The sequence below is a fragment of the Phaethon aethereus genome (genome assembly GCF_964289735.1).
Source record: "Phaethon aethereus genome assembly, chromosome: 13".
In the NCBI taxonomy this organism is placed as follows: Eukaryota; Metazoa; Chordata; class Aves; order Phaethontiformes; family Phaethontidae; genus Phaethon; species Phaethon aethereus.
The window spans coordinates 19,746,875-19,760,024 of NC_138589.1; the positions used below are offsets into that span (position 1 = coordinate 19,746,875).

Consider the following 13,150-nt stretch of genomic DNA (forward strand, 5'->3'; position numbering starts at 1 on the left):
GAGGCGCAGTCCTGCCTCCATCCCTTCGGGCTCTTCACCGCCAGCAGCGTTGCAGTCCAGCAGCAGCGGCACGTTTACCGGCACCTGCGACCGCTCGGTGCGGGTCCCGTGGCTTTTACTTCCGTTCTCCCATGAAGGGGTTTTGCTTTACGTCTGCACACGTTTTCATTTCATGATGGTCCCTCGTTACTTCAGGGAGACTCAGGAGGGTGATTTGGCACCTAAGTCAAGAGCCTGTTCTGTGGCCGTTTACTGAATTTTGTCAATCTAGGCTTCAACATTGGTAGTTAAATTAGACAAACTTATATGGAAATACTACTGCATGACACGCATTCAGAATGTTCCGCTGCCTATTAGGAAAAACATATACCCAATAGCTTTAAAAGTGAGATGCAGAATAGCAAGCCTTGCAGTGTGTGAGCTGATGACACATTTAAAACACATAAAAAAGCTGAGGGATGACAAACAGAAATTATGACAGCTCGGGCACGCTTCGGCATCCTGTTTTTTTCTTGTAGCATGAACACCATCTAGTGGGGCACGGGCAGCAAGTGCGTAAGGGGTTGTGAATGTCAGTAAGTACAATAAAATACCGCTGCCCGCATGTCTGTGTGTGTGTGTTTCTACTTCTTTTTTTTTTTTTTTGGATTTCCTTCTGCTTCTCTGATGAAATATTACGGACTTCAGAATAGTTTGTTTTTGTGTGTAGTCTTCTATTTTCCAACAGCTGGGTTTCACACACTGGAAGAAATTAGTTAGTCAATGCCAATCTCTCTGCTATTCCAATGAAATTATGTAAACATCTATAGACACAAAATCATGGGAGGTGATCTTTTTCTAAAACATCCTTCTCCCTCCATGTTTTCCTTTAATATAACTAATATGCCATTTATCCGGGAATAAAAACAAAATTAAGAAAAGCCTGTTTTGGGGAGTACATACTTATGGGGGTGCAGTGCTGATTATAGTGAGCTTAAGTCTTGAGAAAACCGAAACACGTTGCCTTCCTTGTGCTTTTATCTCAGGATGGCTGATCTCTTGACTGTTACCCAGAAGTTTGAACAAAGTTAGGTACTGTGTTGGGGGTTTTTTTAGCAATATCAACTAGACAGGACTTTGCATGTTGTCACTCCCGGGAGGTTATCGATTTTGGAGGAACTGATGTTTAATAACTTGTCAACACCGTGTAACTAGTGCTTTCGTCCACTGGATGGTGCATCACTTATTTCTGCAGCCCCGAGGGCAGCTTAAATAGCATTAGTCGTACTGGCCATATGACACTGGCAAACAGCCTATCTCCAGATGCAAATGCAGGGAGAAAAGGTGTATGGACAAGGCAGTTACCTGACAACTTTTTAAAGAAACATATAATGACATGTAACTTAAATATAGGCTGAAGCCAGGAAGTTCGCTCCCAGATCTGAGCTTTCTAAAAGTACAGGCATGTCTGAGTCTCATACTACAGATGTGAGTCTAGCCATTGCTTCTGGATGTGGTTCGGAAAATCCAGTTTCATTTGCAGCACTCTGAGGAGGAGAGGTCATGCTGTATTTTTTTTCTTTTTGGCTTTGATTTCTGTTCAAACACTGCTAGAGAGCCTGGATAGCCTTGCACAGCAAATACAGTCAGTGCTCACTGCAGTGCAAAGATCTTGAGAACCAGTTGGGACCTCAGAGCTACACTTAATCTGATTTTGCAGGCCCTTGACTTCTGAGGGTGCCGAAGTATTTTTTCTGATGGAATACAGTCCTAATGTAGCAATTTCCAGGCAGCTGGCTTTAAAAGAAGCAGTGCTGTTTAAAATGTTCACTACGCCACAAGAAGTTCAATGGTCAATATTGCAGATGCTTAAGAGCCAGTTAGCAAATTTATGCTAACCAGAATTTCTTAAATTCAACATGCTTTGTTCTCTGTATTTTTAGCACCATGCATCAGTCGCAGGTTCCTCATTTCCTCCCAAACTTAAAAACAAATCAGTTGAATGTTTTCCTCCCCACATTTTTGCTAAGCCTGTGGAGCAGATCTTAGACTTGTTTTAATATGCACAGCGTTGTTTTTTGCCATGCTAAAAACATTACCAGACATGTCAGGACTTTGGTTCTTCTGCGAGTCCTGCTGTTTTGGAACCCATTTCCACAGCAAACAGTATTGCCAAGGTAAATTGTTTGCCAGAGATAACTCCAAGTCCTCAAACAAATTACCTAAGCAATGTTGAAATGTAATGCTGCACGAAGCAAATTGTTTCCATGCTTCCTGGCCTTGTAGGAAGGAACGGAGCTTATCTCTGTTATAGATTCTATAGAGAGAGCTACAGTACCTTCACCAATGTGTTGTTTAGGCTATGGGAATTTTTAAATACCTCACATATCAGAGGAACATATGAAATATTCATGCCCCATTTATCCTGCCCTCAGAAGTGTAAATGCTGAAATTCTAATGATTTGTATAAGGACTCCCAACAGTTTGGCAAAGGGCAGTAAACCTGCTCGTGGATTGCATTAGGAAAAAAAGGAAGAGCTTACAAGAACCTGTAATTTGCCACAGGCACTCACATCTCAAGCAGACTAGTGCTGCTGAGGGTTTAATTATGCGCATGTTTGTAAAGTCCCAACGGTTTGTCATTTTGTGGATCCTTCCCCACTGGATATTGTGTCAATACTGTGTTTAAATTTTAACTAAAAATAAAAGCTGTTTTTCGTAATCCCTTTGCAGCCTTTCTCTGGACTGAACCATCTCTGCTGTGCTGCAGATGCAGGGTGATAACATTTTGACACATCTCCTATTTTTATAACGTTTTCAGTCCCTCTACGACAGGATCTGAAGTAAGAAAATAACCTTATTATCTCTCTGGCTCTCTGCCTACTCTATGCGGTTAACTTTAAGATATGCTCCTTCATTACTAACTGAAGCAATGGTGATTTACAGAAATAAATTTCTGAGCCTCGTTGTCTTAATCTCCGGTGCCTTCTGCTATGTAGTTCCTGCCCTTCTACTTTTGATTTGATGTGGTCTGTGGATAGCAATAAAGCAATCCAGAACAGTTGTGCCTGGTCTCAGAAAAGGGGGAAGTGTGTAAAAATTAAGGAAGCTTTTTAAGAAGAAGGTAAAAGGAACATCCAAGACATTAAAGGTTTTTGGAGGATAGATAGAAACATGATCATAGAGGCAGAGTGAGTGGACATCAGTATCAGAAAAGACTAGACAAAGGGCAAAAAGAAGCAGCAGAGCTAAGGAGTTTATTAAAAATAAGTTGCATTCAAAGAAGAAAATCGAAATAACCATAAGCACTGATCCGTTAAACACAAACCACAGCAGAGGTGGTTATAAAACCAAATTGAGGTACAATTGAGAGAAGGCATAAAAATGTACAATAAATGCTTTTTCAAGGAACAGAAGTCTGCTGAGAAGTCTGTAGAGCTAACAGGGAGTCGCAACGCTCAGAAGGCAAAAGAAAGCACGGGTTCTGAGAGCCCCACCGTTCTCCAAGCGACACCAGCCACGCTTCAGCCACTCCTGAGGGGCTGGGTTTTATTTTAGCGTAGGGAAATGGACTAAATGCTTGCTAATTGCAAAAGGAATAAAAAGATCTATTGTGCAGCCAGCCAAAAGCCTTCAAAAATACAGTTTCTAGAATGGTTACCTACAAGTGACGCTGAAAGGATGCCTTCTGCGATTTTTAAATTTTTTTTTTTTTGGTGCCTTGGATGAAATAGGCTGCCAAGCCTTCTCCCTGCCCGTGGACTGAGCTGGCAGCGGGAGCCAGCGAAGGGCCCACCTGCGCCGGGAGCCCAGTAAAACGGGGTGAGGAACCTACACCCCAACTGCCACAGCCGTCAGCCTCGGGGAAGAGCGGCCGACATCGTCCTCATCCTCCCCGGGGAGCAGACCCCAAAACCCACCTCTCGCCCACCACAACACTTAACCCGGAGGATTTCCTAGAAACTTGGCTGTGCCTCTCCGGGGCAACGGCCTGAGCTTCCCTTTCAGCGCTTCCATACAGCCGGGCGAAAGGCGCCCCGCGATGGCGTTTCTCGGGAGAAAAGATTTGAAAATTAAAAAAAAAAAAAAAAAAAATTTAAAAGGAGCAAATGCGACTTCCCCGAGTGAGCTCAGCGTGCCGGGACAAGCCCCGCGCGGAAATGACCGCGGCCGGGCCCGGGACACCGCGGGGAGCGGCCCCGAGGCGGGGTCTGGCGGCGGCCGGGGCCAGCGCCCAGCTCCGCGCCCCGCGCTCGGCCCCGCGCTCGGCTCCGCCATGCTGGGGCTGGCGGCGCTGCTGGCGGCGGCGCTGCTGGCGCTGCTCGGGGCGCGGCGGGCGGCCGCCGCCGGCGCCTGGGTGCCGCTGAAGCGCTGGGCCCTGGGCTGCCTCCTGCTCTTCCACGGCGCCTGGAGGCAGCGGGCGCTGGGCGGAGGGCTCGCCGAGCCACGGCGGCCGCGCCCGCTCCGCCCCGACCCCCACGTGAGTGTCCCGCCGCGCCCCTGGCACCCCCGGTCCTGGGACCCCCTTCCCTGGCAGCCCTGTCTCCCCCATCCCTAGCACCCCATCTCCCGGCACCCTTGGCACTACCCTGTCCCCCCATCCCCAGCATCCACGCCCCTGAGTCCCTGGGACCCCCAACCCCTGGCACCCAACGTTCCCCCACAACACCCATTCCCCTTGGACCCATACCCCCCCGGACCCACACCACCCCCATCTGCAGAATCCCCATCCCTTGAGGACCCGCACCCTTCTGCATCCCCGGCACCCCAGCACCTCGCACCCCCTGGGACCTGCATCCCTCAGGCACTCCCTTCCCCTGCATCCCGGTGCCTGGCAAGCCCCACCGCCCAACCCCTGAAGCCTTGGGACCCGCATGCTTTGCCCCCTCCTTCAGCACACCCCTGGGAGGGCAGGTTGGGGATGTCACCTTGGCTGCTCCTGCCAGCGAGAAGGGTGACCTCTAACCAGGCCAGCTGGTGTCGATGGGAAAAAGCAGTTACGCTGTGGGACACAGCAGCATTTTATTTTAGCGCACTTCAGTGAATTGAATCTAATTTTCCAGGTGTTCTTATCTGCTTAATAAATAATAAACCCTCTATCTACAACCTGTACCTTGCCCACGTTTCATGCACCATCCTGTCAAAATACTCACTGTGCCTAACAGGAAGATTTGGGTGCGCTTTGCTGTATTATTTGGTGAGAGGGGGAAGCGGAAAGGCTGATGAGACAGGATTTCTCTCGGTTTTCCTTGCCTCATCAAGATTCAGCTTGCAGATGCCAGCTGAGATTTTGAATCCTAAGTCATTTTCCTGAAAAATCAACTTCTTGCGACCATTTCCTGGAGCCTTCTGGGAATCCTGAAGTCATATTATTTAACAAATGTATCGAGGCTTCTGCTTAGACATTAAAAAAAAGAAGCTGTTTTCTCTAGCTTTTCCTTTCTGCTAATTAAGCTGCTGCTTGGAGCATTTGGAAGTGTTTTGCCAATCTCAACCGAATTTGATAGGGCAGGAGTGACACCATCTTCCAAATCAAACTGACATGCAGGGTGGTTTGAGATAACAGCCAAGGGGTCTGTGATTTCCTCTCTGCTCCTCCAAGCAGCGGCACTGGAGCAATGCTTACGAGCGAGGTCTAAAAACAGATCTGGAAAATCCTTCCAGAAATTATGTCTCTGAATTTTTGCATGGGCGTCCAGTAGGCTCGTTCTGTGTGTATTTCCAGACTTTGTGCCCTCAAAATGCCCCCTTACCTGTATGCATAAGAGCAGCAATCATCTGATTTTAGTATTTTTTGGCATTTTACAATGGATAATATTTCATCAGCAGAACATCATCCATGCCCAAAAATGCATACATAAATCTTAATTTCCACGTTCCAGCTTTTAAAACTTCCCTTTGAGTGGGTTCTGCACAAATATGTGAACATATATATCTGAATTTGAACTTGTGGACTTCTGTTCATAATAGCTTTTAAGATTTGAGATGTTAACTGGCCCTATGCCAGCCCGACTGCTCATCATGTTGGTAAAGTGCCGGGTTTCCTATGACTTTCTCTTCCTGTTTCTTTTTCACTTATATGTTTCCCCTACGTATAAGTTGTCCTATATACAATTTGGAGCTAGCTGGGGAAAAAGCATGTTTGTGGCTCAATTTCGTCCTCACAGACACTCTTTTTGAGGCCACATTTCATAAGGATTTTGGTCAAGGGAACTTCTTGTTGCAAAATAATCATCGTAATTCAGGATAATATTTTACCTAGTCCGTGGCTATCATGAAATAATTATGTTCCCTCTCTAAAATGGCTTCTCATCTGCTCCCTCTTTGCTTTCTGCATCTGCCCGGATGAGGGTATGGGCAAACAAGAAAAGAAAAATGCTTTTGTGGCAATGAACGATGTGATTACTGTACGCCAGATTGACTAAATGTTGTGGATCTCGGCCATCTTCTGAGCCCATGGACTGTCCTGTCTCACAAACGAGGCTTCACTGCTGCTAGCAAAACTCTCTGACTGTTCGCTGGGGTGCCTCCTATTAAATATAAAAAGTGAAAGTAAAATTTGGTTCCTGAGAAGAAACCGACGGAAAACAAAGAATTATTCACCTTCTCCCCCTCCTTTCCTGCCTCCAGCTGGAGCTGAAATCCATTTCCCTTTTCCTAGGCGCTTGACTCGGTTTACTTCACCGGCTTCGCAGAGACCAACAAGACCTTTGTGATCGCTCGTCTTGCAAAACGTCCTGATGGGATCTGTGAGATGTGGCTCTTCCTGAGGGTGGATGGAATAGGAGAGTTTGAAGTAAGTGATGGATGTGGGATGACATTCAAGAGCAGTCTCAACTCCTGTCTTGAACCCATGTTACGATCCCAAGCAAAAATTAATGTTCTCTGCACCTTCACTACATTGACATCCTAACAGTAAGACATCAGTGCTGTGTGTAAAGGCATGTCTGCAAGCATAAGAAATTTAAATCATTTTGGGGTTTCATCAAATTCAATCTAAAAATAAATTTACCCCCAAAGCCCTGCATCAACTTGGCTGTAAGCTCGACGTAAGGAGCTGAGCTCTTGCGGTGAACTCCCTTCACACAAGTTATTCAGTTGTATTATCTGAAACAATAATGTGTTAACTTATAACTCAGGTGTTTTAGATGCAATTTTCCCGCTCTAGTTATCTGCTTACCAGAAAGCAAGGTAGAAATTCAACCAATTCAACCAAATGTTCCTCCTGCAGAAGGCCATCAGAGCAGGGAGTTTACCCATGTTGCATCCTCACAACTGAATTAAGCAAAAGTTTTCCTGAAATGTCTTTTTAGCACCCACAACATCCAAACATGATGGTGAGTGATGAATCTGAAGAGATTTGGAGTGGAGGAGGGCTAACTATTGAATACTTGGAGCCCCAAACACGCTGGAAAATAAGCTTTGACGGATTACTCAGGTATTGCAGCACTCTGTAGTTCCATTTATCTACACCTAAGACCAAAGCTTTTTGAGCACTCTCTGGAAATATATTTAACCGACTTGAACCAAAAACTGTTTGGTAACAATAGCATGCATTGATTTTTACGGAATGAAAATACAGCCAGTAATATATAGTATTACTATTCTACCTTAGCACACAATAGCGTCATTCTTCTGCAGTGTCTCCTATTGCATCCATTGCCAAACACGTAAGAAACATTTTGCTGTTTGTTAATTTTTGTGATACAAAATTATAGTGCTTTGCCTTACAGAAAAGGACCCTACCGACAGCAGTGGAGTGAAGAGGAAGGCGAACTTGTACCAGTTAAATTCTCTTTCCAGTAAGAGTGTTTCACATTTGCTTTGGGATGTATAGTGAGTTCACGGTTAGAGATTTGGTTACTGCTTTCCAAGTGTCATGTGCACAAAGTAACACATGAAGCCCTTGCCTCTGCTTTCTCTTTCTGTTTATGGACTCTATTTGTCTGATAAAACATGATTTGCTGTCAAAGTAGTGCAACATTTCTGGAGGAATGCTGCATTTGTACCTCGGAGCAGACTCCTTGAGAGAAAGCAGCATGCTCTCTCCTGCAGCTCTGCCCTGCCAGCTTCCCTTCCTAGGTAATCTGTTGGCTCTTGCAGGCCAGTGTTGCTCTTCTCGGTTTCCTTTGGTTTGCTTCCTTGAAAAGTAGTAACAGATTTAAAATGACGAAAACCAGAATTTTCCGATAATGGTAAAATGCAAAGGTTGCCACTGTCAGAGTCGCAAGTGCACGACTTGGCCTGGAATGACCTGAAAGCTAATAATGTCTTTTATTTCCCCCCCTCTTTTCCTAGTTGGGAGAACTTTACAGAAGTCTTTAACTTCGGTGTTGACAGTCACCCCAGCACGTTTGCACGTGCTTTTGCCCAGGAACCGTGGACCATCGAGTTCTTCCAGAGGGTCAAAAAGTAAGAGAAGAGATTAATTTCTTCTGGGGTTAATAGTAATTTTTCTACAGATCTCTTCAGGGTCTGTCATGTGTTGTTTTAGGTGATTTTAGAAGGTGGGTTTAATTTGAAGTGAGCTAATAAAGGACATGGCTCCTGTCAGATGTCTCCTGGTTTCGGTACCGCACCAAACCTGGCAACCTCTAAGGAGCATCCTGCACACAAGCGGGGTCTTCCTAATATGTGGGTGGAGGGACCTGCCCACAGTTTTGTTCTGTAAAACCTTGAGCATTAGGAATATTTCTTATTTTGTCTGTTTTCATTGCCAACAGCCCGATTTAGGCCGCTTCCAAAGTCAATGGTGCGGGTATATCTAAGCGAAGGATCGAATGTAATCATGTGAAAGAAGAGCTAAAGTGGGTGTTTTAATTACTACACAAGCTTTGGAGAGCTGAAAACGCGAGAAGAAAATATGAGTATCAATAGCGTGTTATCTAAATACAAGAAAATATGTATACCAATAGCGTGTTGTCTTTGGTGATACCTGCTGACTTCTAAGCAGCAACTCTTTGGTACAGCATTTTCTCAAACAAATGGCATTTTTGTAGTCTGTTCCGGTGGGAATTTGCTGTTGTTTCATTCTCAGATGTCTCATGTAGCAATAACTGGGAAATGTAAAAGTGGTTGCTAATGTGTAAAATCTGGCATAGCCATGACCCAGATGCTCTGAAATCTCACCTTCATTTTGGGATATAAATCCATCAGATTAGCATTGAGGCTGCTTGAATAGGAGACTTACTGATTTTGCCTGAGTTTGTGTCTATTCACTCTTTTCTTTCTTCCAGACAAAGGGAACAACATTTCCGACATGAGCAGTGGGGCCTGTCTGTTGGAGAAATTGAAATAGAAAATCATGAGAAAACCAGACTTTCCCTCAAAGGTGTTCGGAGCCACTCGTATGGTAACAGCACCAGGAACAACTCACTCGCTTGGCTGCCTTCGCTATAGCTGGTAGTGGCAGGACTGTGGGACTAAAGATTATCTTTAAAAATAACTAATTTAATGACTGGGCAGGAAGTTAAGACATTTCAGAGGAAATACCATTACTGTTTTGCGGCCATGCATATGCTTACCATGTTACCAATTACTGGATATTTCTTCATCCAAAGTTCCTGTCAAGTCAGGTACCATTAGTTCACATTTTCCAGCAATGGTGAACTTCAGGTTGGGGATTTTGTTCTTTTTTGCAGGTATCCGGAACTGGTCTGAGATTTACCGTTACGTCATGATTTTGGCACACTTTGAAGTAGGTATTAAGGTGGCAATGTGCTACTTAACCATGAAATTGGAGGTGTTTCTGAACTTGACAGTCATACTTAAGTATCCAGAAGTAAGGCACTGGGAGCATGCACGGTGTGCAATCAGAAGTGCTAACTGGTGCCATCGTTAGCACGTATCAGTGTGGGGAGCAGCTCTCAAAAGCAGAGATGTGTGTCTGAAAACTGAGATTTTGCTATGCTGGTTGAACCAAAAATTGTTTTGGTAACTTGAAACTGTTTGTTTTGGCTTTTTAAATATTAGATATCTAAAAAAATAGATCACAGAATCACAGAATCACTAGGTTGGAAAGGACCTTTAAGAATCACTAGATAGGCAGCTTTACAGGACAGATTCTCAGGTGCTGCAAATACCCATCACTCAGTGGAGTTGATGCAGTGCTGATTCACACTGATTGAGAGCCCGAGGTGTTTGAAGGCATCCTAAGCCTTCAGGACAGCAGTCAGCAAATATTTCTGCCTCTGCTCAGCATTAATCTCTGCTTTGCCATCGTGGTTGTGCTGTGGCTGCTGGGAGCACACAGCCTGGGGAAATGCTGAATGCTGGCGTTACAAGCTGGCATGCAACCCCAGCAGATGCTCCTGGAAAGGCATTTCCTTTGGCAACGCAGGCGTAAAGAAATCTGAACTCTCTGCTGCAGGCAGCATTACAGGAGTTAAGACTGAATCCGGAATAAAAGTTCTTTTCCTGGATATGTGTTGGCCAGCACAAAAACACACCTTGCAAAATCCCACATACGTGCCGATCCAGTAGCTGCTGTGATTTAACATATGCCTGTGTTCCTTTTAATAAGACTCTGCTTTTGCACTGTAACGTCTATAATCAGGCAGCGACCTCTCCCTTTTCTTCATAATTATTCAGGACTCAAAATAACTGTGGTTCTTCCTCTCCTAATTAAAAGCCATCCGACTGTTAGTTAAGAAGGAACTAAAGTTTATCGTTGATTGAAGTTTGGAGTCCTCGCACCCTGAGCATCTGTACATATATAACATCACAGCATAGGCCTCTGTTTGCTGTAGAGCAGCCCAAGTGGAACATGAAGGGATTCAGACTCAAGGATGGAAGAGAAACGAATAAAAACATGAGATTCCAGTTCCTTCTTTATTTAATGTTTTTCCTGTATGCTGCTCTCAGGCATAGAATAGGCATAGAATAATACAGGTTAGAAGAGATGTCTGGTCAAAACAAAGCCAGCTTTGATAGGTTGCCCATCAGTTCTGAACATGGCTAGCTGACATCTCTGCATGTATTGTTTCTCTGCTCCTCTTGTATCTGTTGTCCTTAATGTCCTTAATTTGTCCTTAATTTGTCCTTAATTTGTCCTTAATGTGTCTGGTTTATATTCTTGGGCTCTCATTTGCACCCAGATTTTCATGGAAGATGTATTGAGAAGATTTAAAAGTTTAAATTCATAGCACGCTGCATAATTTGAGTTGTATCCAGTGTCGTCTTTGTCAAGTCAGTTTATGATCAATGCAAGTGAGTCCCCACAAATTCGACTGCTTTTTCTTTATCGCTCCCTTACAGGATGGGACTGCGGCACATTTAACAGTTATTAACATGCCAGCTACCACAACTAAGTAAGTAACCAAGGAAGTTTATGCTGCTGAAAACATAGGTCTTAAAGGTGGCAGAAGCTGCTCTGCAGGACGCCTATATGCACGTTCTTGTTTTGAACCTGTACAGCCCGATTTCCATCCACACCCTCTTGCCTTCCACTCCCTCCGCCCAGTTTTCCATTTGCAATTAGTCACAAGGACGGCTTTTGCCTTCAGTTACTTCCTTCCCATTCAGCTGCCGTTTGGCTGAGGCAGCTGCCTGGCTGTCTGGGTGGTTTAGAGGTACAAAGTGAGCATTTCCAGCTGTTGCAGAAGGCGAGTCCGTCTGTGACGGGGCGTTGCGCAGGGAGCCCTGCCTTGCTGACTGGCGCTTTCTGCATCCAGAAGCCTAAAGACCAGCGTTCATGGCCCTCTGAGCAAGTGGGACCCAGTGGCCTGCCTGTCCCACCTGCCCACCACAACCCATCCTGCAAGACTCATCTTTCCTGCACGCGTGGCTTGCCCTGCTCAGCGTTTGCAACATCCCACAATATAACCTCTTTTATTTGTTCCTGCTGCTTTCCCGGGATGAAGGCTGTGCTCAGCATTGAGCTCCCCTGGAAGGCCAGCGTGCTGGTCCATTTGTGTTTTCGCTGAACTTTAATTCTGCTCCATTTCTTCCCCCCTCAGCCTCGCTGTAGGCTACGTCTTTTTCCCCGACGGGAGGAAGGCTGGCGTCGAGCGGTCCGATGCCTCGCTGGCTGAGATGGCTGGTGATGGTGTTATCAAGGAGGAATATGGAGTCGGTTTTACTGCTGGTAAGCTGAACGTAGCCCGCCTAGATCTGCTTTCAGCTTTTTGGCATGCAGTTAATTTAGTGGAGGAAAGACTATTCAGTGAAATTCTGTGTGATCCTTGGAGCAAATGTGAAAGCTAAATGCATTGTCTTACACCCTGGGAGATTTACTCCTGTGTTTAAGTTGTCATATGTGTGTGGTGTCATCGGTGAAACCGGGGTGTGTGTCCACTGCAGGATCATGTCCACAGGCAGCTGTATCAGAGGGAGAGTTGCAGTTTCTCTTTGTGGTGACTTTCGCTTATGCTAATCCCGATAAATGATACGATTTTCACTTTTTTGGGTGTCAAAACATATGAGGTGGGTTCAGCTGCTCTGGGAATACAGCTTGATCAAAGATTTTACTTAATTTATAAAGCAGACAGGAAAACTTTTGCTCTTTAGAAAAGCTTAAGAAGAAACCATATGGAAAAATAATAGATCTTGGGAATTTTTGAGATAAAATACTACTGAAGGTTGGAGACATTCTTCCCTTTTTACTCTTATCAAAGGTGGCAAGTACTTTGATGTTTCTGCAACGCTGGATAAGCAGGCTTGCCCGGTGGTGTATAATGGCCTGACTGGAAGCGGCGTTTTCCACGAGTGCATTGCGGATTTCCAACTAAATGGGTTAACGCAAGGCTGGGGCTTGGTTGAATTTTATTACAGGTAAAATAATTACAGGCAAGAAGAGGTAAAGAATCCCCATCCTCCTATATTGACCTATGTGGCTACAGCTCCATAGATATTTGGAGTATAAATGCATAGATTTTTTATCTGCTGTAAAGAAATGTTGTTCATTTAATGATTAATGTGTTTGTTAAATTGACAACATAATATAGATTATTTGAAAAAGAATGATTGTGCAAGCACTTCATACATGCAGACAAGCCATGCGTATTTGTTCAGTTGTTTGTTATATACGTTTATGTAGGGTTCTTTTGATAGGTCTCAGTCCAGGTTTATGAGTTGGTGGATGGTCCATTCTAGAGACTGTCCTATTCAGGCAATCTCTCAGATTATAGAAACAATGAGTCCTCTACCCCAAACAGCAGGCCAACTGTCTACA

The 13,150-nt window shown here is 44.8% G+C and overlaps 1 protein-coding gene across 1 annotated transcript; it reads left to right on the top strand.

Moving 5' to 3' along the window:
* Positions 1-4,021: 4,021 nt before the first annotated feature.
* LOC309409496 (uncharacterized protein) lies at positions 4,022-12,754 on the top strand (the record flags this gene model as incomplete). The annotated part of the gene is made up of 10 exons (XM_082005655.1): positions 4,022-4,459; positions 6,641-6,775; positions 7,293-7,417; positions 7,713-7,781; positions 8,278-8,391; positions 9,216-9,331; positions 9,621-9,676; positions 11,236-11,288; positions 11,937-12,064; positions 12,594-12,754. The coding sequence occupies 10 exons, from the start codon at positions 4,022-4,024 to the stop codon at positions 12,752-12,754; spliced, it is 1,395 nt and encodes a 464-aa protein (XP_081861781.1).
* Positions 12,755-13,150: the final 396 nt, after the last annotated feature.